The sequence below is a fragment of the Topomyia yanbarensis genome, chromosome 2 (genome assembly GCF_030247195.1).
Source record: "Topomyia yanbarensis strain Yona2022 chromosome 2, ASM3024719v1, whole genome shotgun sequence".
Classification (NCBI taxonomy): domain Eukaryota; kingdom Metazoa; phylum Arthropoda; class Insecta; order Diptera; family Culicidae; genus Topomyia; species Topomyia yanbarensis.
Genome location: NC_080671.1, coordinates 329,191,243 through 329,217,969, shown reverse-complemented (window position 1 = coordinate 329,217,969; position 26,727 = coordinate 329,191,243). Strand labels below are relative to the sequence as shown.

The 26,727-nt window shown below is 41.5% G+C and overlaps 2 protein-coding genes across 8 annotated transcripts; both read right to left on the bottom strand.

The window, feature by feature from the left end:
* Positions 1 to 79: 79 nt before the first annotated feature.
* On the bottom strand, positions 80 to 26,396 carry LOC131683870 (USP6 N-terminal-like protein). Of its 7 annotated transcripts, none has more exons than XM_058966231.1 (6): positions 26,311 to 26,396; positions 25,744 to 26,245; positions 14,096 to 15,101; positions 13,051 to 13,371; positions 12,824 to 12,992; positions 80 to 777 (listed from the first exon to the last, which is right to left on the bottom strand). In XM_058966231.1, exons 3-6 carry the CDS (start codon positions 14,939 to 14,941, stop codon positions 449 to 451), a joined length of 1,665 nt encoding a protein of 554 aa, XP_058822214.1. In that variant the 5' UTR covers positions 14,942 to 15,101; positions 25,744 to 26,245; positions 26,311 to 26,396; the 3' UTR covers positions 80 to 448. The 7 variants fall into 7 exon arrangements, with proteins under 7 accessions (XP_058822214.1, XP_058822215.1, XP_058822216.1 ...); XM_058966237.1 differs by adding an exon at positions 840 to 907 and having other exon boundaries at positions 654 to 777; positions 25,744 to 26,368; XM_058966235.1 differs by lacking the exon at positions 80 to 777 and adding exons at positions 2,089 to 2,341; positions 2,593 to 2,640 and having other exon boundaries at positions 25,744 to 26,368.
* LOC131683874 (uncharacterized) lies at positions 950 to 1,948 on the bottom strand. Its single transcript, XM_058966245.1, has one exon. The coding sequence runs from the start codon at positions 1,875 to 1,877 to the stop codon at positions 1,281 to 1,283; it is 597 nt and encodes a 198-aa protein (XP_058822228.1). The 5' UTR covers positions 1,878 to 1,948; the 3' UTR covers positions 950 to 1,280.
* Positions 26,397 to 26,727: the final 331 nt, after the last annotated feature.

Below are 26,727 nucleotides of genomic sequence, written 5' to 3'. Positions count from 1 at the left end.
TTTTAACAGCACACCTCGTATGGAATGGTGTCTTGTGATATTACAAAGACAGACACTGAACATGTCTTCGCTCAATAAACGAGTATATTATCTCACTTTAGTATAGCAAAGTACAAACCACAATACAATTTAACTGAAACAAAACGCTTACTTTTACTCTCATTGCTTACGACTCCAAATTTCTGTTACAGAAAAGCTTTCACGATTACGTTCTATAAGAAAAAACAGTATCTGAGCAACATCTACAATATATTAGAATAAAAATCGCAACCGCAATGTTTCACGGAACATGAAGTTTTATTGCTATTGACAACACTGATAATCAGCGATTAGGATTCACGTGTTAGTTGTTCAAAATGAGGCTCATATTTTGGCAGTGTGTATCCTGGGTTGGACGGTTGATTGTCGCTATAAGATAATGTAACCGATTCCACCTACCAAGGTTCTTTCAGATAGAAATCTGTTTCTCGGTAACTTCGTCTTCGTCCTCGTCGTCCACGGCTGCTGCGTTGACATGGCCGTTCGGTACCACCAAAACTATAACTTTATCGCTAGGAACCGTAGCAAGTAATGGCGGAGAATCTATCCGGTCCATTGTAAGCTGCGTCGATATTACACTCATACTATCCTCTAATCCAACATTAGGAACAGTGCTGCCGTTGTGCGGCACCCGGAAGATATCACAGGTACGCTCGTACGATGTTATGCTGACATCGTTAGTTGATGTGATTGATGTTCCTGTTAGCGAGTGCTTCGTTATGCTTCCATCATCGTAATCTGTGGAATGAATAAGTAGGTTACAGGTGTCTTTTTGCGTTCCGATACAGAAGATCGCTTACCTTGGAAAGAAATGAATACGAAAGCATGCCTCGTGCAAAAACTGATCATGTAATCAAATGGAAATGGACTTTTCGGAAGTAAAAATAATGGAAAATTAAAAGAAACCATGCATCATTCAAAATTTGTATTGTATCGAAAATGCAACATTCCAATTTTGTTCAGCTATTTGTACCTACATTGCAAATAAAAAAAAGTAGCAAAATACGTACTACTCCTTCACTAACTACGACTCCACTGGATAATTAAACACTAAAATCAGGAGTTCCAAACGGTGGTTGATTGTGAAGCAGTTAAGGGAAGATGGGAATAGTTCGTCTGGAATGGATAGGCAGGAAAGGGTGCTCGTGCCTAATCTAATATCAGGGGCTTTAAGATCACCGTTACGTTGGAGGTATCGTATTTATTAGTTGGTACGCTGGATTGCTTTCTGCTCGGATCAATCACATACAAATTTTAGGCGTCGTAAGACACGTGCATTCCGAACGAGGCTGTGGCGGGAAAGGGTTCTTGTAGCATTCCGAAAACGACGCGACTGGCGGCTTCAATCTAATACAATCACGTACAACTTTCTTGGGAGGGCACTTTGGAGGGAACTTGAACTTCACACAGCAAGGTGTACCGATACGGGGACACAAATCCTTCTTCACTTTTACGCACTCTAACGCCTCAACACTAGGCGACGGATGTGAGCAGGCAGGTCTAGAAGCAACGGCTCGTTTCTTACGCTGGGGTACTTTCTGCTTCAGAGTATCGTCGCATGAAAACTCTTTTGGCTTTGGAGGTTCGGGACAAGTGCGCCATGTTTTCGGACTGGCCGCTTTCTCACATGGTGGCACTTCCACCTCCGGTTTCCGTAATGCTCGATCCATGCAGGCCTTTTGTGTGCAATCTTTCCGTTTGCTAAAATCCGTCAGTCCTTCATCAGTACGTTTTTTGCCCGAAGAGGAGTATGGTCGATTTTTTGTCAGTTTCCCAGCCGCTTCCAGTTGCTTCATGGTCGGGATTCCTTTAGCTGCTTCACTTAGAATTTTGAACATCTTTTCGGATTTGTGCTTTCGGTGGCCGTGGAAAAGCGATCTGATTTGAATAACGGGCCGAAAGGGAATGAGTTATTTTTCATCGTTGCCGTGCAGCTGCCAAGTATCCACGGTTACTAGATTTGAAAGAAAGCTGCATCGTTGGATGACCCGAGCAAAAAGCAATGCTAATACCTTGAAAAATACATATTTAATATCCATGTACGAAATATCCGTTTGCATATTTTGTATATTCTTACATAGCTTCTACCTTCTGCTGGACAACTTACAATGTATTACGTTTAAAAGTACCGATGCCATGCTTACGCTACATTCCTATAGTCTAGTAATTTCCTCAATCATGTTATCACAATTCTCATCGAATGAATCGATTATTACGAGTGAGTTAAGGCTGGTCGCTAATGACGTGCTGGTATCGAGCGTGGTAAAGCTCTGAATCGTTCTAAGCGATGACATGCTAACACCTGTGTTTTTTTAATCAAATATATGACATATATTGGCCAAAACGACAGTACAACACAGAGGATGTGTCGTGTTAGGATAGATTTTGCAGCATTTTAATGTCGCGTGTGTGTGCGTGTGCCGAGACGGTGACCACATCGGCGCATCCCACCATGATGGAAACAAAAAGATAGAGAAAAAAAACGAAAATAGGTCAATTTACTAACTGATAACGGGTTTACAGTAGTTATTAGTGGTGAGCATATGTCAGTACCTTTGGCCAAAGGGTGCACTCTCCGAATCCGGGGGGTTAGGTGGTGGGCTGCTAGCACACACCGCAAGCAATCATTCAAAACCGAGGTAGATGTACATGCAAAACAGTATTAGGATTATAACAGAAGATAGTGTGTTTCCACCACCAGTTAGTGATTTGGGTATAAGCAATAGTTATATGTTCAAGGATGCACTGCTGCTGTAAAGCGAGAATATAACACAAGCCAAAAAAACTAGCGGAAGCACTAGCACGTTATTCTTTCCTTTATGTCAGTGCATATTTTGTTACTATGATATAGTTTAAATTACTAAGAACTAAACGCTATCTACGTGAGTGTCAAATTTCTTCGAATCGCATGTCATTTTAGCCACCGAAAATGAAAGTCGCAAGGACAGAACATGCTTCGTAAAACCCGTTTCAAACATATTAGTATATAAAAATCGGAAATAAACTTCAAGCGTGAAAATCGGACAGAGATCCTTCAGCATAAGAATCGCTTAAAAAATGTTCACCCGTAAAACACGGCAAGAACGAACCTCCAGTATAAAAACCGGTTAAAAATGAATAAATCGCTTGCAGAAGCATCCGTATATCTTGATGTTCAAGATTAAAAGTCGGCTACAAAAAGCTACTTTATAAGAATCGGATATATCTCTTTCCCGTTTTTATACTGAAGGTTTTTTATCCGACTCTTACAAAGGAAAGTCCCAGACCGATTTTTATGTTTTATGCTTGCTTTGTATATTCTAATATATTTGAAACGGGTTTTGCGAAGCATGTTCTGTCCTTGTGACATTTATTTTCGTTCGCGCATTTGAACAGCCGAAAATAAAGACTAAAGAATAGAACATGTTTGGTAAAACGCGCTTCAGATATATTAGAATGTCAAAATCAACTATAAAGTGTAAAAATCGGGCAAGGCTTTTCGATGTAAGAGGCGGTTCAAGAAAGTAATTATGGAACGTGTCTTCGGTAACATTAGCCTCTCCGAATGCATCCGAGTACCCTGGGGGATGAGGTAGTATTTTTGATCAGTTCTCCTTTTACACAGACTCTGTTGAAAATGTAGTCTTGAATCAAAATGAACAGCTAACAGCATCAAAGGTTTTTTTTTTTCAATTTTGTTTCGTTTATCGAGGCTTTCGTCTTAGGGTCATTCGCCTTCACCATTTGGGTTAGAAAAATCAACTTAGAAAATTTTCTAATGTGCGGGGTTAGCAATTGAACCCAGGTGAACTGTGCACAAGGTAATCGTTTTACCAACTACACTGTACTCGCCTCTATTAAATGATACATTTACTAGAAAGTGTACAAATTTAGCTCATTCGGAGCTAAAAAAAAGCATTAAAGTATATAAGAGAACAATATTTTTGTCATTTGGAACGGAATGCAAGATAGAATGTATCTTTCGTGGAATGAATCAGCATCCAAAAACAAAAAAATTGCGAGACAAATTTCCGTTTTATTCCCACAGCTAATTTCATTTAAAAAGATATGAAAACTTAGAGCCATACCAGAAAGGTTGTACAACTCTTGAAGAATGGAAAACCTAGGCATGGCAGCATCACACAAGTGAGTTTAATGTCTTTCGAAAACTTAACCTATTGTACCGGTGTGCTCAAAATTATGACAACGTGACTACCCAAGTAACCAATAAGCATTATAAAGTAGCCTAATATCTGCTTTATATCTACATATAGGGCAGTCTTACAGAGCCATTAAGCCATATATTCTGATACAATGCTAGTATTATACCAGCAAAGTCGAAATATTGTGCTATTACTGTGCAGAGAGATTGACAGCCCGTTTTCTGCTATTATATGCAAAGCCGTATCGTGGTCTTCTGGCGGCCTTGGCGGAGTCTCAGTTTTGCGCCATGAACACACATTGACATTCCTTTTCAGTTTGACTTTCGAACAATAATTGAGTGTATAATTGAAAATGGCACACCTATCGTGACTAATTTTTTGACTTATCTGTGCTTAGTTTTATAAAGTATCAAGATATCGAAGTATGTAGAATTTTATGAAAGAGCTCGAAAATTATTTTTTAGAGTATCCTTTAAAAGCGACACGAAAAATCGAAACCAGCAATATAGAGCACCAACAGATCACCAAAAAAAAACAAAACAAGTTCACTACAGATTTGTTTTTCGAGACCAGGTGCTTGATGCCGACTGCCGGAGCATTTTTCAGTAGACTGCGAAATCAGTTGCCGCTAGGTGTCGACGCATGGAGATTTTTTTGGGAGACTATACGTGCAGGTCGGTTTGCCGAATAAACGTTTTACTAGGGAATACAACCCGCAGCTATAATACAACTTTCCTAGGCGATAAGTCTTTAATGAAGAACTACCGCATCTACATGTCGGTTTACATAGTTGAGATCGACGGTGTTGCTACCATTTGGATTTGGTGATGCGGGACATGAAGGGGTTGGTTGTTTCAAGGACCGCTTTCTCCAGTGAGTGAAGATTTTAAATGGCAATCGCACAGGACGCGACAAAATTGTATGTCTCTTCAAACTCGTATCGGGTGACCTTTAGGGGGGTTGCTATGCCTAAGTACCTGTTCTTCGACAAGGTTCGCACCGCGCGTCATGTTTGTTTGTTTATTAATGATACTTTACATCATTGGAATGATGCATTTGTATCATAGGAAAATTTGTAGTTTATAATTTTTTATACAACTCAGTTTTTCGTAAAAATTCCAAAATTTTCTTTTCGTTTTCGTCCTGGTTGATCATTGCACTTCGTAAGCTAGTTGAATCAATGTTGAGTTCTTGTCTTTCTGTGTCGTACTGTCGCGTCATGTTTTGTACTAAATAAAGACAAATAGACCATTGTAGTAATAAGACCACGAGTGGCAAGTGCGCTAAGAATCATGAGGATAATATCTATTCAAAGCCGCTCTAAGCACTTTTTTGCAGAAATACTAAAAAGAGCTACGCCACTCACCACGACAATTCGTTCTTCTCTCTTGGCTCAGAAAGAGTATGATTCTGACGATTCCCATGTGGTAAAGGCTGAAAATTTTCTCATGTGCGACCGAATATAACAGCTACAGGAAACGCCGAACCAAACAGCTCCTGGTCTTGAAAATTTTAAATCAAACAAGGAGCTTCTAGCGTTTCAAGAAACACCAAAAATTCCTAAAGGCTCAATATTTCAACTAAGTGCAGAACTGGTTGGACCTGGGCTTGGTACCGAGAATTTTGAGATATTGCGGAACTCCACCGAAGTTTTCTCACGTTACGACATGGCGTTATCTTCTAGCAGAAAAACGATCTATCTTTCTATCTATCTTTGCTACAATTTTGAGGAGGTGGCCTACTTTACTGCCCACGACTATATAGTTGTTCCATTTGTGTTGCTACACAGCTATGAAGACGAGCGTTAAGTGAAATTTGGAATGATTTTCGCTATTTTTAATTTGAAATTATTTAATCTTGTTTCAACATTAGATTTGAGAAAAACGTTGATTATGGTGAATGAATCCGAATTGGACTGATAGTGCCATAGTGTACCCATTTTGTACTTTTGGTGCAATTTCAGTTTAGCGCCACTTTTCCAATTCGACTTACAAACAATAATTTAGCGTGTATAGCGTACTTTTTCTACTTATTTTATGATCCTTACTTCCTAGGAAACCACTAAGCACTAAAGCAAGCATTATATTCACTATATAACAGCTTTTCGACGCTTATAGGCTCTATACAAGCTTTGCAAATGTCTATAAGTTTTATACAAGCTTTGCAAATGCTTATAAGCACTAGGAATATCAAGAATTAAAACAGACCGTATATGGGTATATGAAGCTCCACTGTAGAGCTTGTGAACCCTGTTTGTTTGTTTGTTTTTTTATTTACGTGACTTTAAATTTTTTTCATTCGTCACGTCTTGTGAACCCTGCCATTTTAATGCTTGTTATGGTTGGCATTTCCATTTGTCTAACCAATAACTTCCAAATCAAATCAAATATGATATTTTAGGTTTATTCCAACACCAGGAGCAAGTGGAAGTACTCCGTAGTAAACAGGAAGAAAATCTTCTTCTTTTTTTTCTTCTGGTAGCAAACCGAAGTAAAAAGGAGCAAGTATTTTTTGCTTTAGAGCCATTTCCGTGTACTGGAACAAACCTATTGTAAGCATAGGAAACCTTATCAGCTTCCGAGGTATGGGCATGTCGTCGCAAACAAATTAAAGCGCACGAAACCTTCGAGCCATCAAATGATACATTGCGATGATTTGTTTCAATTTACTGTAGAACTGAATAGCTAAATAAAGTATGATCAAAACCATGCGCCTAATTATAAGTGTAATCACAACAGAAATCTTTCAATTTAAGAACGGCAAATATCAGTTAGATTTGCCAACGCCCAAATGGATCAAACGGCAATTGCGCTGGAACAAAGTAACCCCCAAATCATCTAAAGGCAGAAGTTCGAGCCTGGTACGTACGTCTAAAAAGCAAATGGCGCATGTAACAGAAAGACCATGAAAGAAAGTTGTTTTGTTTTTTTTCATCCAGTGGGTTCTACCCACCACAAATTGTTTTGACGTATCTCCATAGGCGCGGTGGAAAAAGTAGGAGTAAGCAGCATATCAGCCGAATATTTTGCCAAAAATGGCCTTTAAACAGCACTAAAGTACGATATTAAACCTATAAGCTCTGCTACCCTTGTTGTTGCGACTAGAGAACCGAATTGATGCCATTTTCACGGCTTAGTGGTTACTTGGGTTATTTTATACAGCAGATTTCAGCGCCCTGCAGGCTTGGCGTCCTTGGCGGCAGCCAACTTGGTCAACCGCACGCTACGGATCTGATTAAATAGTATCAGTGTACAAATGTCAAACTTGAAAGCCAGATATTAGCACTAGTCATGATATTAGAAAGCTTGAATTGACTGTCATTTTCAGCAATGCGGTTTCGCAACATTTTTTATGTTTCCTATTTCGGTATGATAAACCAAAAGGAAAAATCTTAAAATGTTCAGCTTAAAACCGTAATTGTCTCCCTTCTAATGCGTAGTAATGAATATCCTTAATGGAATTTCGTTCTCACATATGAATGTTTTATGAAAATTACCTTTAGTAAGTCTCGAACAGAAGTACCGTAAACCGGGGTGACATTGATCACTTTTCGAAGTAATCATTCACTATTTTTAGACGCAACACATTTTTTTCAAGTTTAATATTTTTAAACCATGTACTGATGTATGTAAAACAAGATTGGATGGTTTTACCTAAAATTTTCGCTTGCAACTATTTTTCCAAAAATGATTTCAAGTTGAAGTCCGTTTTGTATTCCGGGGTGACTTTGATAACCTGCATGTTCACCCACATTAAGTTATCATTGTCAATGTTTTTCATTGAAATGCTTGTTTAAACTGATTCAGGAAAGATATTCATTGTTAAATAGATGTTAATTGGTATTATACAAAGTATTCCAATGTACTGTAAAATTAGAGTAACCAAAATTCCTATAATTCGTGTTCAACTAAAATAATTCTGAAAACCTTTAAAACTGCTAAAATTGTTTTATTTCAGTGCTTTATTGATGTACAAATAGTTTCATCCATTTTAACACGTTGAAATATTGAACAATAAAAAATGTAGCGAATTTTAGCTCAAAATAATTTGAAATAATTGCCAACTAGTTTCACAAAACAATGTATTTAAAATAAACACACTCTTAACACTAAATTTGGACATCCCAACTTAAAGGAAAATAAAAAATCACTTGTAATTTATTACTCTTGCTCAAATCTGAGATTTATTTGTTTTATAAAAAATAGACACTTTACGAAGCTTCGTAAAAATCAGGTGAAGTCAAATTTCGATTTTTTGTAGTTTTTGTACCCAAAAACCGAACAATATGCTCCAAAAGCATAACAAATCAGTATTTTATAAGTTTAGAGTAAAAATCATTTCAAATTAAAATGATTCGGTAGACTATTCTGGTTGAATAATTGATCTACGAAAAAAGTTTCAAGTGATCAAAGTCACCCCAGTTTACGGTACCTTGTCTTGTCCTTCAGGGTAAGTGCGCTGCTTTTTCTGCCTGGGCAATATTCATAAGGTTCGAATGAAATGAAATATGCCAAATATAATCTGCGTTGCATAACGAATAAACCCACTGCATTATAATAGCATTATATCGGCTTACTATTTGCTGTATAATGGCATTAAATGCACATGTAAAGCATACATGCTTTAAAGATCCATGAAGCATGTACTCGTTCTATCAGCTTTATATACTGCCGCTAGAAGCATAACTGTCCCATGTGCTATGGGAATCCCTATACACATGGGACAATTATGCTTCTAGCGGCAGTATACGTCGTTAATGCTATATTTCGGCTGTGCATGTATGCATTAATGATGCCAATATAGAGCTTTATTGCATTGTAAATGCTATAATGGAGTTTCAATGGGACATTAGTGCAAATGTATACCCAATAACGTACAATGGCTTAATGTTTGGGTAGTACGAGACTCATAACATGCCTTTTACAACAAAATGATACTTTGTAGTGTCAACCTGAAGCTGATAATGTTAAGTTCTATAATCGTTAATCGTCCCATTTTCTAAGGTACAAGAAGGCATGGAAAACAGTTGCAAGTGGTTACGGTTTGCAAAAGAGCGCCATGCCTTTTCCAAGCTCCAGCGAAACCACCTGTCCACTTCTGTGAAAATACTACCATAAATGAAACAGCCCTTGCGGAAACAAAACCAAAGTTCGTTGCACTAGCCCCCGTAGCTGAAGGGTCCGCCGGCCTCATCATCCAACCGGAGCTCCTGCCGTCATAAAGAGAACGTCCCAACTCAACAGCTAACTTCGATATGAACCTGCTTGCGCCCGACCTCTTCTCCACCATGTCCTGGTCCCACCACCAGTTCACCCCATGTATCGTGATACAGCTCTTAGCCCTGACACATGACCGCAAGGCATACTGTTCAGAAAATCAGAGGGTAGCCGTACTCAGAACATTTGGTGCCCGCCTTCAAAAGAAGCATATACCCCGCTAATACCACCCGACCCATCTGCAGCGGGCTCCGCAACGCCCCTATACCAAGCTACACCGCCATTGTGAAAGAGTGTCGATGATAGCATAGTATATCAAAAACGACCGCACCAAGGACCGCACTCATCATGGGTGGCTGATACAGTGAATTCTTTTTATACGACCGAAACCCATAGCAAATGGGACTGTTATGCGGATCACGGCAGTATAGTTCACTGCACACCTGGCCAAGTCCTTACGATCGCTAAAGGGAAGGGAATATTAGTTGAATACCTGCTTAAGAAGATACGGGGAACCCACGCAATCTCCATAGGTATTACGGATGTTAGATTTTGTTAGTAGGGAGGGGAAATGGGATGTGGGTCTGGAGTAATTTTATATATTCAACAAAATGGATAATGAAAATTATTATAAGCCGGATTGTTCTCATCAAATTTATTTGGGCGGTGGTAGGCATCAGGAACCGACTGCAATTAAAACTTTGAGATGCAGTTGACGAAGAAGACATCGATGAGGACCCGGGTGACGATTCTGAGGCTACTGAGTTGCAAACCGACACCGATGCTGACGTTTTCACTAAACCCACAATATTATTTTGCACACTCGAACAAGAATACTTCACAGTTTTGAGCGGTTCATTTTTCGATCCTCCAGTTCATTTCGTTCATTTTCTACCACTAAAAAGCTAAAAACTAGACCCCGGTTTATTATGAAATTTTCATAATAAACCGGGGTCCTGTTTTCAGCTTTTTAGTCACTTTTCCCTATTATCCCGCACCTCAACATCATTGTGATCAGGTGGTGGTGTGCTTATCGCCATTCGCCACGGTATAAAAGGCCGAGTAATCAACCAGTTGGGGAGCTCCAAGCAATCTGTTCCTGTGTAGTATATTTTCCACCTGATAGAATTCGTTATACCAACCTGATCGATGTACATCTTTTCTCCGTTCTTGCATCACCTCGTTCGCCGCCCCGATTGATGATATTGTTATACTGGGCGACTTCATCTTACCTGGCTTCATATGGTGCCAGGCAAGTAATGGATTTCTACGATTATGGATATCGAAAATTCTGCGCTTATCACAATGTCAGCTGTATTCTGGACAGCAAAAGAAGCGCAACTCTTTGGCAAATCAATAGCGTCATCAGCGAGACTGAATGTACATTGGCACTCTGCTTTGTAAGTGTACGGGATTACGCTGCGTACGGCTGCACTGCTCCGACTACTTTAGTCCAGTGTGTGCGTCATTATTATCCCCCACTACATCTTGTACTCGCTGGTAACATAGGAGTGAACTTTGAAAGCGTCACAAGCTGTATCGACTACGACTTTTAAAACGCTGACTATACGCATCGTTAGCACGCTGTTTGGTATAAACTGGGATGAAAATCTTAACAATGCCGACGCAAGCGAACTAAAACGAGTGATTAGTACCAATCGACACCCTTCCTGACAATCAACTGTTCTTAGACGATCGAAAACTGTCAATCGAGCTACATTTAAAAAATCTTGAGGTAGAAGACACTAGCATTACGTAATCACTACTTTAAACTCAACCACGAATACAAAAACTGCAAAACAGACGCGCCTTTTCATATACCAGCGGAACGTCGAGCGACAACTGAAATCTAAGCTCAAATCGTTCTGGAAGTATGTGAACGAGCAGTCGAAATAATCCGGTTTACCATCTTGACACAAAGGAAATTTGTCAACTGTTTTCCGACAAATTTTCAAGTGTTTTTCCGACGAGTGCATCAAGTCACTGCCGCTGCCAATACCATTCCTTCTCTAGCTCAAGCTGGAAGCAGCTAGTTCCCCGGGCTCAGATGGCGTTCCCTTGATGTTTGCCGAAAAGTGCATCAGTGCACATCTTGAACCACTTCGGCGAATCTTCGTGATTTCAATCCCTACTGGAATATTTCCTTACCAACCGACGCGTTTCCAGTCCATGAAAAGGGAAACAAATCTAACATTGTTAATTATCGGGAAATCTCGTTTTTAAGTGCCGCATTCTATTCGAGTTGGTTGTTTTGAGCTCTATTTCTTTCACTGCAAGCACTACAGTGCAGACGACCAACAAGGTTTTATGCCTAAACGATCGACACGACCAACCTGCCCTAGTTCACAACATATATACTCTATGAATTCGCTGACGGGTTGCAACCCGACGCTATTTACATGGATCTATCTGCGACCTTCGACGGAATTAACCATGATATCGGAATAGCGAAGCACGACAACGCGGTATTCATGGACAGACAACTTCAGCATTAAGGACTGTCTATCTGTAACATTCCTGGCCACATCTAGCATCCCACAAGGATATCATATCGGCCCAGTAATATTCTTCCTCTATTTTAATGACGTCAATGTCAAATTTCAAGGATCCCGCCTTTCTTTCGCCGGTATAATCATTTTTCAACGAATACGAGAAAACCGACGCCGAGTTTCTTTAAAGTGAACTGAAGAGCTTTAGTAGATGGTGCGATCTAAACAAAATGGTTTTAAACACGAGTATATGCCCAATCATCACGGTCACGCGGAGACGCCATCCGATTCAGTTGAACTACCCTTGGTTCGAGTCGAGCATACCAAAACACTATCACGTCAAAGATCTTGGAGTTATCATGAATTCGACATCAACGATCAAACAACATATTTCCTACATCGTGGGTAAGGTAACAAAACCAGAACGGTAGAAGCTCAAGTAAATTGTTTGAAAGCAGCAATTGTCGCAATATAAGAGAAACCAAACAACTTAAAATTAACATTTTGTACCAAAATTCAATTAATATGTCAATCATTGTTTAGTGAATCATTAGAATATTATTAAAAACATGTAGTGGTGCTATGGTTAACGTGTAATGGGGCGATGGAATGATATGAAGATTCGCTAGTAACGAAAAAATGTGTAGTACGAGCTTTGACCAATTCTGGGAACAGTTTATACACAACAAGATGAATATTTAGAACGTGAGTGCACGCCATTACCAACCATTTTCACATAACGATTCTGAAGCTTAGCAACTCTATTAGTTTTACTTAAACCTAAATTAGCTCTGATATCAGAAGGAACGCAGCTTAGCAACGCAACGAACAATTACAGCACACGCATGCTTGGACAAAATACTACCGCAAGGTTAAAAGTGACTTTCCAGATAGCTACCGCTGGTCGAAAGCGATCGAAAGGAAGTGTATGACGTACCTGTTTGGAGGTTGCTAATCGTATCATCGGTGATATCATCGCAGTCACGCTCAGTTTGGTCATCCTCTCCCTGCTGATCATCTTCGTCGTTCTTTGATTCGCTCCGGTACAGCACGGTTTGCTTCAATTCCGTCTCCTTCTCAGTGAACTTTTCGTTCCGATGGCCAATCTACGAAAATAAAAAAAAATCATTTATCGGCACAATCACATCTTCCGACGCTACTTACCTTCGTATCAAAGCTGGGCTCGATAAACTGCCCGAATGGGTATTTAGGAAATTCGCTGGGCGGAGGTGCCGGCAGCTTATCTAGATTCAGCTTCTTTAGTTCGTACATCGCCAGCTGAAGGGTTTTTATCACAGTATCGTCATCGTATCCAAAGTTTTTGTACAGTGTTATTTGTAGGAATTCGGTTATTTGATCCATGTCCTTCATTCGCAGCAGTTTTACTTTGTGAATTTTGAGTATGGTGTAGGCCATCGCAGTCAGGACTCGTTCGCCGAACAGCATGTAGATGTCCCACACGCGAAGGCAAAGGCTAAATGGTATCTACGGAAAAACGACTAGGATTAGAATGACGCGTATATATAATTTGAGAAACCGTCGAAGTCAGGTAAAAACATGTTGAACGAATCATCCCAGATTAAAATGCCATGTTAGCTAGATATACACAGTCCCGCTTTTCATGCTGTGTTGTACTTCTTAAGGCACATAGGTGCATTACAGGGGAACAGCGATAGTGAATGTTTGAACAGGATTTGAATACCATATTTATGAGCCTACTCGAATTCTAATCAGAAGATAAATGGTTCAGTGAAAAGTTTGAGAATGAATAAATGTGGGAGACGTTGAAATTCAATACTAGTTACGGTGAATACAGGCAAAAGAAATTAATTTTCGCACCACTGTTGATGATACGGAGTGTAAGGCGCTGGTCTCACAAGCAAGTGGTCCTGTGCGTTCGAACCTAATCCTTAGGAGGACTATTGGAGCCAAGGGAATCATAGCTCCAACTTTTCTTCTGAACACTGAAAATGACTACAAACAGTAAGCAACAATTCTGCATAACTAAATTTACGCCCATCTATACTGTTAGTTGTACCTCAAAGAATAACTAACTAGTTCTTGGCTGTCTTCAAAACAGCCATTAGTTATGACAAATGCCCAGGGGGTTTAATATTCATTATAACAAACGTCCCTGCTTCTCAATTAGTATTACATTAAATAATTATACCTCCACATCTATTTCCTCCGTCATTCCAACAAAACTTACCCTCTCGATGAAAATCACGAAAAACCACTTGAGCGAGTACAGCACTGAGTCCACTCCGTGCTTGTCTAAATGCTTCTTCACTTTTGGCATACACTTGGTGAGAATTTTGTCGTGGTGTTGCAGAAACCTCATCAGCTTAGGGAACCCTTCAACGTACAACCCGTGCATAGCGTACCGTTCCGAGGAGAGCAGAGCATTCAGTGCCCAGAATGTGTCTTCCTCGTCAAAGTACATTAGCAAAACACCAGCCACGGTTGACATACCCTGGCAATAGCCCACCTCCATATTGTACATACTGTACGCAGCAAGAACCTTGAGCAGACTCTGCTGTTTCACGCTGTACCGCTCGCGATAGTTTATGTGATTTCGGAACTGTCGATTCACATCCACATCAATCTGCCGAATATCGGGGCTATACTGACGAGCGAATTTGAGCATCTTATCATAAACTCCCGGGTTTTCGTTCACGGCTTGCTCAATGTTTAACAATTTCTTCCAAATGGCAGCTCGCAGTCGATCTGGTATTCCTTTCAACACCCTTCGCTGCAGTCGTTCCTTCGTTTCGGCACTGCTCCAATTCTTCATCATTTTGAGCCATTTTTTCGACCGCTCCATTTCGATCTGTTTTCGCCGGGCCTTTTCCAGATCATCCCGCATCGGTTCTTCTTTTTCTGGATGTAAGAACCCGTACCGGTCGGCTTGGGTGTAAATTTCGAACGCCGGATCGTCCCAAGCATCAATGTCGATGTTCTTCCTACCCCTATCATACCGCTTGAATATCGCCTCCCGTTCATCATTGGCACGTTCCAACAAGATTCTCTTGTTGACCGGATCGTCCTCGTTCATCTTTATCCAATCTGTGGCTGATGCAAACTCTACCTTCGGTTGCCCTTTCGTGAAATAGTTTTGTGTCCAGCTGGCAGCATCACCGTAGCGTTTTCATTAAACATTTTGCCATTCGTGGTTCCCGTTCGTCGCGATGCGTAATACACGTATTTCACAGAAGCTGCAATAAGAGAAAGATAGAGAAGAAAATCGATAAATATTTATAAACGTTTAACATTCCAGTCATTGTTTATCATCTATGTAGTGTTGAAACTCTGGCAGTAATCGAAAGGTCAACAATGTGTGTAATGTAAACTTCTTAGAGAAGGAATTTTCCCAAAATTAAAATCAACAACTGTGTTCTGCAACAATGAGCCGCTAACCCACCCGTAAAATGTGACTTATGGTGGTCGCACGTTTGCCGAGTACCAGCTTAGACGAAGACGACCTTCACACGATCACGTCTCGGGCAACAGTGAGTATGGCTTACGTCTATTTTGCAATTATTTTTTACACGCTGATGCTTGGCATGGCAAATTTGGGCAACCGGTAAATTTATTAACGGAACGCGCCACGGCTGTTAGCCTGAGGCGACCATCTGGGCGATGATTTTCATCAGCGTGCAACTATAATTTGGTTTTGTTTGTGGGAGTCTCTGCAGCAGAGCTCATTACCTATTCCACAAACGAGCACTTGACTCCGTAGAAAGCTGTTCAAGTGTTCAATTACTTCAAAGCAGTAGATTTAGGTATCACAGGATAGATGTTAAACAAAACAAAATGGGAACTGTTTAAGGGTTTGATGCCATAAATTAACCACTGTCGAATCGTTTTCAGTAGCTTTAAGCAATTCGTCTGTGCTCTCATTGGCGTCAAGGGCAGTTCATGGGTTCGGGAAAGCTGTTGTTATAAGGCAATTTGTATCACACCGACAAATGAAACGTGATCGTTACTAAACATGATATGTGAAAATTTGTTATTTTTAAGTGGAGATAATTCGGTAACACGAAAAATGTAGGTTTGTAGTGTACTTGGGACCATTTTTCATATAAAGTTGGGTGAGTGAAACGCGAATCGATCAAATGAATTGAACTTTAAAAAAAGGATGAGCCACAATTGTTTTATAAAAGGTCGAGATTCTTTTAAAAGAAACCTGTTGTTGGACAATATTTTAGCCTTTACCGACTTCCTCGTCAAGTGGAAGTCAAGGACCATCGCCACACCATAAAGATATGCTGAAGTCTGGGCGCTGTTCCTGACGACCATAGTTGATTCTCCTGAACGGTAATCGCAGGAGTTATTGCGTAGAGTTCTAATGCAGGCTTGAAGGTCCAGGCGTCAGAGGAATGTAGAGCAATACACCCTGGCAGACAGGAAATCCGAGACGAACAGGGTTCGAGAGCAGTCTTTTCCGGATATCTAGAGTGTCGAGCTGTATTAACTGACAACCACTTTCGTAGCTCGGCAAATGAAATCTGTTTCGCCAAGATAGATGTCGGAGTGCGACGCGTATGAACCGGTGTTGGACAGCCTCGATTCTGTCAATGGCGTAGCGGTAGTACGGACTTCAAACAACAGAACAATATTCTAGTGTTGAGCGACCCAATGCGCAATAGAATGATGACTCCGAGATCCTTGACGTGAGAGTAGCTTGGAATGCTCGAGGCGAACAAATGGTAGTTAAACTGAATCGGGTGGCGTTTCCACGTGAACGTGACGATTGAGCAATTACTCGGATTTAAAACCATTTCGTTTTGATCACACCACGTACCAAAGCTCTCCAGTACGCTTTGAAGAAACGCGGTGGTCGTCGGAAAAAAACACTTGGAAATTGGTTGAAGAACAGCTGGCAGATTTCCTTAGTGTCGGAGCCTAAAACTCCATTTAATGGCATACATGATGGCAACCCGGATTAGTTTCGCTGATCATTCACATACTTCCAGAACGACCTGGCTTTATATTTTAGTTGACGCTCGACGTTTCGCTGATGTCTGAAAAAACGCGTCTGCTTTGCTGTTAATATTCGTAGTTGTACGCCGAGAACGAACGAATAAATGGAAACCCGTAAACATAGGAACGGAATCTCGATTTGTGAATAAAACGCGTGAATTCTACGAAAGCGGACTGTGTTTTATTTATAAAAGCAAACGCGTCGTCATTCGTTGACGTTAGCACATGTAATGAATATTCACCTTTTTTCCATAGGGTGGAAGTTATTATCAAAAAAGTAACTTGAAAACGAGGGATAGGCAATCAGTCTTCTGAGGTGTAGGAATGCATACAAACATCCTCCCGGGCCTTGAGGCAGATGGTTCAATCACATGGTAGTAACACTAGTTTGTGTACCGGACGTTGTTGACGAAGGGTGACGGTGCGTACAATTCCATACTGATCCGGATGCGTTTTTACCACCTTAGCAAGTTCCCACACTGCAGGAGGTGTATTCTCGTTTTTAATAAGCACTAGCTGACCAACAGTCAAGTTCTGCTGGACGGCTTGCAACTTGTTCCGAGGCTGAAGAGTGGCTACGTATTCGTCTCTCCATCGGGTCCAGACATCAGTGGTATAACGTTGAAGTCGTTGCCATCGGTCCAAGCGGTTCTCTTGGATTCGACTGACGTCGGATTCAGGAAGTAAATTGAGAGATTGGCCAATGATGAAGTGGCCCGGAGTGAGAGGCTCACAAGAATCGGGCGACGTTGACAACTGGCAAAGAGGACGTAAGTTCAGACATGCCTCTATTTGACACAAAACGGTTGAGAGCTCTTCAAATGTTAGTGTAAGGCTACCGAGAACTGCTCTGAGATGTTTCTTCATACATTTCACTGCAGCTTCCCAAATACCACCCATGTAGGGCGCTGATGGAGTAATGAACGTCCATTTAATTCTGATGTCCGATAGGTACTGAGTTACTGTTTGGTTAAACTCATTCGATTGAAGATGTTTCCGTATCTGTCGATCTGCACCGACGAAATTGGTACCATGGTCGGACCAAATCTCGCTGCACAATCCACGTCGTCCTATAAATCGTTTGAGAGCTGCTAAAAAGGCGTTAGTTGACAAGTCTGTAACTACCTCGAGATGAATTGCTTTCGTCGATAGACAGACAAATACAGCGATGTATCCCTTCATTGCCTTTGCAGCACGGAGTTTGGAAGAACGTACAATTATTGGACCTGCATAATCGACACCGCAGTGTATAAACGGTCTCGCTGGTGTTATTCGTACTGACGATAGGCTTCCCATCAGTTGGGTTGATGTTTTCGCTTTCATCCTACGACAGCGTATGTAGCTATCAACAACTTCACGCACAGCCGCCTGACAACCTTTCATCCAGAACCTTTGGTTCAAAGTCGCAATCATTAATGTAGACCCAGCGTGTAGATTTTGCAAATGTAATTCTAATAGGAGCAGAAAAGTGTAACGGTGTTTCTTTGGCAATATTACTGGGTGTCGCATATCATAGGGCTGGCTGGAGTTCTGTATACGACCACCTACGCGTAGGGTCCCTTCATTGTCAACGGTAGGAAATAGTTCTTTAATCTTACTATCGCTTGGTAGTGGTGCACACTTACGTAGGCAGTCTATTTCGTGCTTGAAGACATCATGTTGAGCGACTCTAGCTAGCTGGAGACAAGCATTATATATCTCCTTTGGCGATATAATACCTGTCAGCCTGGAAACGCCGCTCTTAGGAGCCATTAGGTTGAATTTAAAACGATTGATCCAACATAAGATGCGTCGTATGCGGGTTAAGACAGAAAAGCGATTGAGCAGGAACGTTTCGATGACATAATTGCTTTCTAGAACAGCTGTAAGAACTGTCACGCATTTCAGAGTGGATCGTCCTTCCAACTGCGATCCGTTTTCCTGAATTGTAGAAGACAAATTCCACACAGCATCATCTTCTTTCAGCCATCTGGGACCTGTTCACCAGAGAGGATGATTGACTAATTCAATTGGCAAAATCCCGCGCGAAGCGCAATCGGCGGGGTTGTCCCGTGAAGACACATGGCGCCAATGTTTTCTAGGGAGATGATCAAGGATTTTAGATGTACGGTTAGCTATAAACGTCTGCCATTGCCTCGGATGCGCAGAGAGCCACTGCAGGACGATAGTAGAATCAGTCCATGCAAATAGTTCGAGTTCCAGATGCGCAAGTGACTCCATGAGCTTCAATATTAAATCCGTGAGTAAAGACGCTGCCAACAACTCCAGTTTAGGCAACGATACTTGTTGTATAGAAGCGACTTTAGTTTTGGCGGCGACTAAGATGATGTCAACCGCTCCTTCGTTGTCAACGGATCGCGCATAAATCACGTCTCCATACACTGCCTCAGATGCATCGGCGAAACCGTGAAGTTGCAACTTTCCTGCGTGTTGAGTAATCCAACGACTGATACGAATGTTTTCGATATGGTGCAACGTTTCCTTCAACTCGATCCATTCATCGCAAACACTTGCTGGTAACTGATCATCCCAATCTAGATCGTAAAGCCAAAGGTGTTGAAATAGTATCTTTGTGCGAATAATTACAGGGGCGATCCAGCCAAATGGATCGAATAGCTTAGACGAATCGGATAGCAGCTGTCTCTTTGTTTTAGCACTGTCGATTTCGAAGCTGACCTTGAAGCAGAACACATCATCCTGTGGTATCCATCGTATACCGAGGGTCTTTACATTGTCTTCCTCCTGAGGCAGCTGAAAAATGATGGGTTCATTGGTGGTGCCGTCTGATTCTAAAAGCTGCGGTTCATTTGACGTCCATTTTCGCAAATTGAAGTCACTCATTGTGAGAACCTCAGTAAACTCATTTCGTAAAAACTTGGCTTCCTCAAGTGTGTTCGCCCCGGACAACAAATCGTCTACGTAGAAGTTCTTCGATGCGCGCTCGAACACTAAGGGATGCACATGCTTGCTATCCTCAGCAGATTATTGCAAAGCTGCCATTGCTAGGTAAGTTGCACACGCCGTACCATAAGTGACTGTCAGCAAACGGTAATGTTCCAATGGTTGATCCGGTTGTTCGCGCCATATAATTCGTTGATAGTTGACATCATTCCTATTCACAAGAACCTGCCGATACATTTTTTCGATGCCGGCCGTGAATGCGATCCGATACGTTCGCCATCGCGCCAGAACGTTAAATAACGGTTCGTTGACGTTTGGACCCACCAACAAACGGTCATTCAAGGCCACACCAGATGCGATTTTACTTGAGGCGTCAAATACGACGCGTAACTTAGTCGTCGTGCTGTCTTCCTTCCAAACAGCGTGATGTGGAAGATAGAAACATTTATCTGCTGCTATAGGCACTTCCGCTAAGGGAATCTTCTCCATATGGCCAAGGGATAAATACCCTTCCATGAACTGTTTGTAGAGGTTTTCATACTGTGTATCAATGCTAAACTTTCGTTCCATTGCCTTAAATCGCCGAATAGCGACGGATGCGGAGTCACCAAGCGCAGGTTTTGTATCGTCGAACGGTAGGCTAACCACGTATCGTCCATCCGTGTTCCGTACACAAGTCGTTTGGAAATGCTCGACGGCATGTCGTTCATCGTTAGTTAGAGGCTTTACCTTTGGTAGGTCCTCCAGTTCCCAGAATTGTCTAAGAGTTTTGTGTAAATTAACTTCAGTGACAAGACCAAGAACGCCAGATCTTGGGGTAGTAACAGATACCGCGCTGAATCGACCACCCACCAGATATCCAAAGATAGAGTTCTGCGCTATCGGTACATTCCGACTGTCTACTAACTTTCCTGGTTCTAAAATAGAAAAGAAAGCTTCTATACCCAATAAAAGGTCAATCTTACCAGATATGTTGTAGGAGGGATCTGCTAATGATGTGCCTATTAAGGCATCTGTGTCAATATCGAATTCCTGAAGAGTCCGCCAATGCCCGTAGTTCATGGAATACGTTGTTTTTTCCCAAAACTTTGACAACAGCAGTGGGCAACATACTGATGAAGTTTGTTGAACATACGGTCTCGGTTCTTGCGACATACGATGCCACGACTTCTTCCTCGTCGGGTTCTGCAGCTGGAGTTTCCTGCTTGTAATTTGTTGGAACGTGAGATTGCTGGACAGAATCCGAGGTGCGTTGATCATTGCTCGAACACAGCAGTGAATGATGTTTTTGATTACAGCTTTTACAGGTTATGGTAGAAGAACAATTCTTTGAAATGTGCGTGGCTTTGAGGCAGTTAAAACAGATCCTGGCTCTTTGTACAAATTCCCGACGATCGTTTGTCTTCATCTCTTTGAAGTTGGTACACTGATAGATGGTGTGGGTTTGAGAGCACAATGGACAAGAGAGCTGAGTGGTAGTGCTAAAACTTTGAATCGGCCTATCCTATAAAGTTGATTTTGAGCACTGGCCGCACTTATGTTCTGAATCCCGTTTCGCAAATTCGTACCCCTTCTTACTAAACGATGCGCAAGTTTCCAAAGCATCACACCTGCAATCGAGATAGGTAAGGAATTCAGCAAAGCTAGGATTATCCAAATCGACTAACTTTTGAGCCCACTGCGCACGCGTTTTCCGATCCAGTTTGTCGAGAAGCAGATGTATCAACCACGGATCACGACGCTCACATTCTTCACCAAGCGCTAGCAATTGTCTGATTACTTCATCAGAAGTCGACAAAAGCTTGCGAAGCCCAATGAGAGACGAAACGGATATCGGAGATTGTTCAATGAACTCTTTCACTAATGCCGCGACGGTATATTTTTTCTTATCGTAGAAGTCGTTAAGCTTGTCCCATACTTGCACATAATTTGCATCTGTAATCGCGAATGCACTCACAAGCTTTTTAGCTTCTCCATCTAAATGAGACAATAAATAGTGCAGTTTCACTGAGTCTTTTAGCCTCTTTTCGTGAATGCAACTGATGTATAGGTCTTTGAAGGAGTTCCATTTTTTGCTATCGCCATTGAACACTGGTATTGAAAGAGTTGGCAAACGAATCTCGAACGGTACCCCAGCATCGACTACTGGAATTGGTGCTGGCAAGATGGAAGGATTAATGGAACTAATCTGGCCAGCTAACTGCGAAACGGAAGTTGAAGCTGCAGACCGCGATGACATCATGAGTCGCTGAGACTCCAGAAGCATTCGTACTGCCTCTTTTAGCTCGTCCTTTTGTTCCTCACGAACCGCTTCATTATTTTCCCTATTAAGATGCCCATCGAGAAAACGCACGAAATGCTCCTTTGTTTCATAGTACAAGTTGTCAAATTCCAACCGGTAGTTGAAAATTGAGGAAATTTCAGACAAACCGGTAGTTTCTTCCTCGATTTCACTTTGTACACGATCAAAATTCTCGTACAACTCCGATAATTTTTGCAGGCGCTCCTACAATTCACTAGGGAGACGATTTCGCCCAACAATTGTGTTCGCGTTCCTGTGCTCCCATTTTATTCGCTCGAAAAGCACGTCGCGTCGGGTTCGAAGTGGTTCCATTTACGTAAATATCCGGGATCGAAGGTCCAAATGTACGCCGAGAACGAACGAATAAATGGAAACCCGTAAACATAGGAACGGAATCTCGATTTGTGAATAAAACGCGTGAATTCTACGAAAGCGGACTGCGTTTTATTTATAAAAGCAAACGCGTCGTCATTCGTTGACGTTAGCACATGTAATGAATTTTCACCTTTTTTCCATAGGGTGGAAGTTATTATCAAAAAAGTAACTTGAAAACGAGGGATAGGCAATCAGTCTTCTGAGGTGTAGGAATGCATACAAACAGTAGTTGAGTTTAAAGGAGTGGTTTCGTAGTGCAAGTGTCTTATGCTTCGAGAATTTTTTTTAAAAGCAGATCCTTTGGAAGTTTTTAATCGTCTAAGGACGTTTGATTACCAGGAGGGTGTTGATTAGTCCTAATTGTTCATTTTGGCATATGACGGTCGATTAAGAAGTTATGAATATTAGAACACTTCATCGCTGCATGATTCGCGTCGTCATTATTGTGACACCTTCAAAGTTCACTCTTAGGTTACCAGCAAGTACAAGATGTAGCGGGAGATGATGACGCACATGCTGAACTAAAGGAGTCGGAGCAGTGCGACCGTACGGAGCGTATTCCCTGGCACTTACAAAGCAGAGCTACAATGTAGGTACAGTCTCGTTGATGACATTATTGGTTTGCCGAAGAGTTGCGCTGATGTAGCTGTCCAGAATACCATTGGCATTGTTGATAAGGGCAGATTCTTGGATATCCAATTGTAGAAATATATTACCAGCCTAGCACCACGTCAAGCCAGGTAAGTTGAAGTCGTCCAGTATAACAACACTATCATTTGAGGCGCTGATCGAGCTGATGAAAGAAAAGACGAAATCACGAATTCTACCAAGTGGAAAACGACACACAGGAACAGATTGCGACCGGCAAGTTTCACTTATAGACGCTTTTGCTCTGAGCTCGCCAACTCTTCGCACTCATCGTTGATCACTCGATTAACCACACTACCACCTGATATCTTATGGCTGTTGCGGGCGTTGCGGTCACATCGGTAGACATCGAATGTTGAACCAAACACCTGGCGATACAGAGTGCCGTTGTCGAGTTGGGAGGATCTTTTGTGAATCGCATTAACAGTACCGAAACGGCTTTATCGACTATGTTGGGGGATTCGAGGCATCCCGAATCAACTGCGTCGCACACTAGAATGCGACGATCATCGTCGGCGAGAGAAATGGCTAACATTTAATCACAAGATGTCGAAGCAAAAGGTAAATTACTGGAAGCGAAGTATGCATCAGCGCTTGAAGTCTTCGGAGCAGAGGATATTTGCCATTTGGGGCGGATTTGAAGACCCTTTTACTCATCCCACACGCAGGACGACCGATGATCGTGGGCTAGAATTTCTAGAATGTGGCGGGAAGATCGAGGGTATTCAGAATACGGGGCATCCCAGTATGCGTTAAACCGCAATGGCGTGATGCAGACAGCAGGAACGGAACGATAGCAGTTCACGGCGAGAGTCAAACGAAGAGCTAAAAGCGTTAAACTGTTCAGCCGTTTTATCGTTTGTATAATACTTGCCGAGACTATCGACTTGGAAAACTCCTTCTACACCCACACACAGGACCGGGACGACTAGTGAACGCTGGCGGCAAGGGCTCGACTGTGGCAGGGAAATCGAGGGCTTCCATAGTATCAACTGCGTTGCGTCCCAGTATGCGCTCAACATCGAAACTTCTTCACAATGGCCGTATAGTTTGGTATAGTGGCATTGCCAATCGTTGCGAAGCTCCCTACCGGGCCGTTGATGGGCAGGGACGCATTCGCGAGGTTAATGATTCTTCTGAAGACAGAGGAAAATCAATCGGCGGGCACCAAAGGTTCTGGGTACGACTATCCTCAGACTCTCTGGACAGTATGCCTCGCGGCCATGTTTCAGGGTTATGAGCTGTACCACGGTTCTTTGGGCGAACTTCAACTTTGAATGATATGAAGTTCAAAGTGCAGACGCCTACACCTTTTTGCCTTTCTCATATAGAAAGGTTATACAATCCGTCGGAATTTTGACTTTTTAACCGAGGCCCGCAAGGCCGTCTCTTATACTATTCGACTCAAGTCGTCGAGATCAGAAAATGTCTGTATGTGTGTATGTCTCACCAATATATTTCATCTATTTTTCTCACAGAGGCTGGACCTCTTTGTACAAACTTAGTCTCAAATGAATGGTACAACCTTACCAACGGTCGATATTGATTATTTTTCTTGATCCTATCACACAGCAAATTCCCATATAAACTGATGCCACCGTGATGTACAAATGTTGCAAAAAAATATATTAAGATGTGTGCAACATTACTTGGATATGTTTGTCTGGAAATCGAATTAAAGTCGCTTTGACCACATTAGCCACCTATGACGGCTCTTGATGCCCCCTGGGAACTTGCCAAGTAAGTTAACGTCGTATCTATTTCTCAGCGAATTACCGATTTCTACAAACTCAAACGAAAGGTACAACAGCGTTCCCATTGCCTGCTATTGAATTTCTAATTGTTCGAACTTCCGGTTCCGGTATTACAGGGTAATGATTGCGAACACGCACCAATCCCGATTTCAACGTATACAGCGATAAATCTAGAAAGGTGATTTTTTCCCAAATGAATCACACGTGAATGTCGCTTCGTTTTGCCTTTAATCGGTATAATAAGCGATGAAATCAATAGTTTTGCATAAAAAAATGCACTGCATGTTTTTCACGTGAAAGTATTGTGAAAAGTTAATACTTTACGACTCAATAGCATGGCAGTGGAAATTCAATTGAAAAATACACCACATTCACGTATAATTTGAGTTTAATTTGAAACGCCACGTGACAATTTAATGAATTTCCATGTGAAATTAAAGTATAAATGAAATGTTTTCATTTATATTTTGGAAACGAACATGAGAGACGTTTAATTGCATATGGCATATCTATCGTTTGAAAATATGAATGTTATATTTCAATAAAATTTAAATAGTGCGAAGGGCGCATATAATTGTAATAGGCGTTAAAATTAAAACTTTGATATATGTACTGTTATACTATGCCTGCTGACATCGTTTAAAATTAATCGTACAAATCATCTAGGATCATATATTGCAAAAATCATAGGTATTCTGCATTTTATGTACATGCTAACAAGTATCCGCAATTGGCATCCGTTCGTAGACGTTGGAGCGAATGACACTCATTGCAAAGAAACGACCAAAAACAAAACCAGGCACGAATGGGGTAAAACAAATGAGCTCATCGACTGGGAATCTATTCAATCTGCTAATTTTTTATGGAAATGATCGAGGGGCTCAGTAAACTCACCCGAAAAACCAACTTTCAACGAGAGAAGAATGTGCAAATTCCTGATTTGCAAATGCCAATCGCGCCCCTCTCTGGCAAAGGCGTTGGAAACGGCTGTGGCAGGTGTGTCCGTCTGTCTGGGCGAGAAGCGAGCTACACCACATACAAAGCATAAGATGAAATTGCTCCCGTCACTTCCTGGTTCTAGTGGATGGTCACTGAACTCGCCCTATCTTCTGCACGTCACTGAAATTGCCAACATTAGTTTTTACTGCCGTTGTTTTCGCTATCACTGTATAGTATGGTAGATTAGATACTATCAGCCGAAAAAAAAAACAAATCACAACACAAGACACATCACCAATCACCATTCAGCCTATCTTATCTAGGTATGCATAAAGACAAAACACTGCCACTGATCTAATTTTACTGCCGTAATGATACTATGCGCCTAGTTTCCTCTAATTTAAAACGCAACCGAGACGACGCCAGCCAAAAATACACCACGCAACGAAATGGAAAGCTATACGCGAATAAAATATCTGAGTCGTGTAAATTAATGCAATACAACATAGGCCAATCGCTCACCAAAAACCAACCACTTTCCGCTTCCAATCGTCTACCCTTTTCAGCCAACACTGACTTGAACTTCTTCGACTTCTTCTGTATTGCTCATAATCAGCGATGCCAGATGTGAAGACGTTTTTCATTTTAAAGACAATTTATCGGATGTCTGTTTGATTTCGGGCAGAGTTCTGGCTCAATTTCAAAAACCGATTCAGAATCCTACCCGCTTGGACGAAAATCGGGCAGCCAGCAGAAATCCATCAGTGTTCTGACAGCTGTCAAAATTATCAAAATGACGCTGCCAGAAATCAGAATTCAGCTATACTCAGAACTGCCAGATGATTTTGTTGAAAATCTTTATTCTCGTAAAATAAAATCTATACTTTATATATGCCCGGATAGAATTTTACAATAGCATTTACCCTACAAACAATCATA

What these genes read in the sequence shown, in the direction of transcription:
- LOC131683874 (XM_058966245.1), bottom strand. Translation starts at nt 1,877, where the DNA reads ATGTTCAAAATTCTAAGTGAAGCAGCTAAAGGAATCCCGACCATGAAG.
- LOC131683870 (XM_058966231.1), bottom strand. Translation starts at nt 14,941, where the DNA reads ATGAACGAGGACGATCCGGTCAACAAGAGAATCTTGTTGGAACGTGCC. An exon ending in TCGTGATTTTCATCGAGAGG is followed by an intron (nt 13,372 to 14,095) that starts GTAAGTTTTGTT and finishes GTTTTTCCGTAG; the next exon opens with ATACCATTTAGCCTTTGCCT. An exon ending in GATTAGCAACCTCCAAACAG is followed by an intron (nt 778 to 12,823) that starts GTACGTCATACA and finishes TTCATTCCACAG; the next exon opens with ATTACGATGATGGAAGCATA.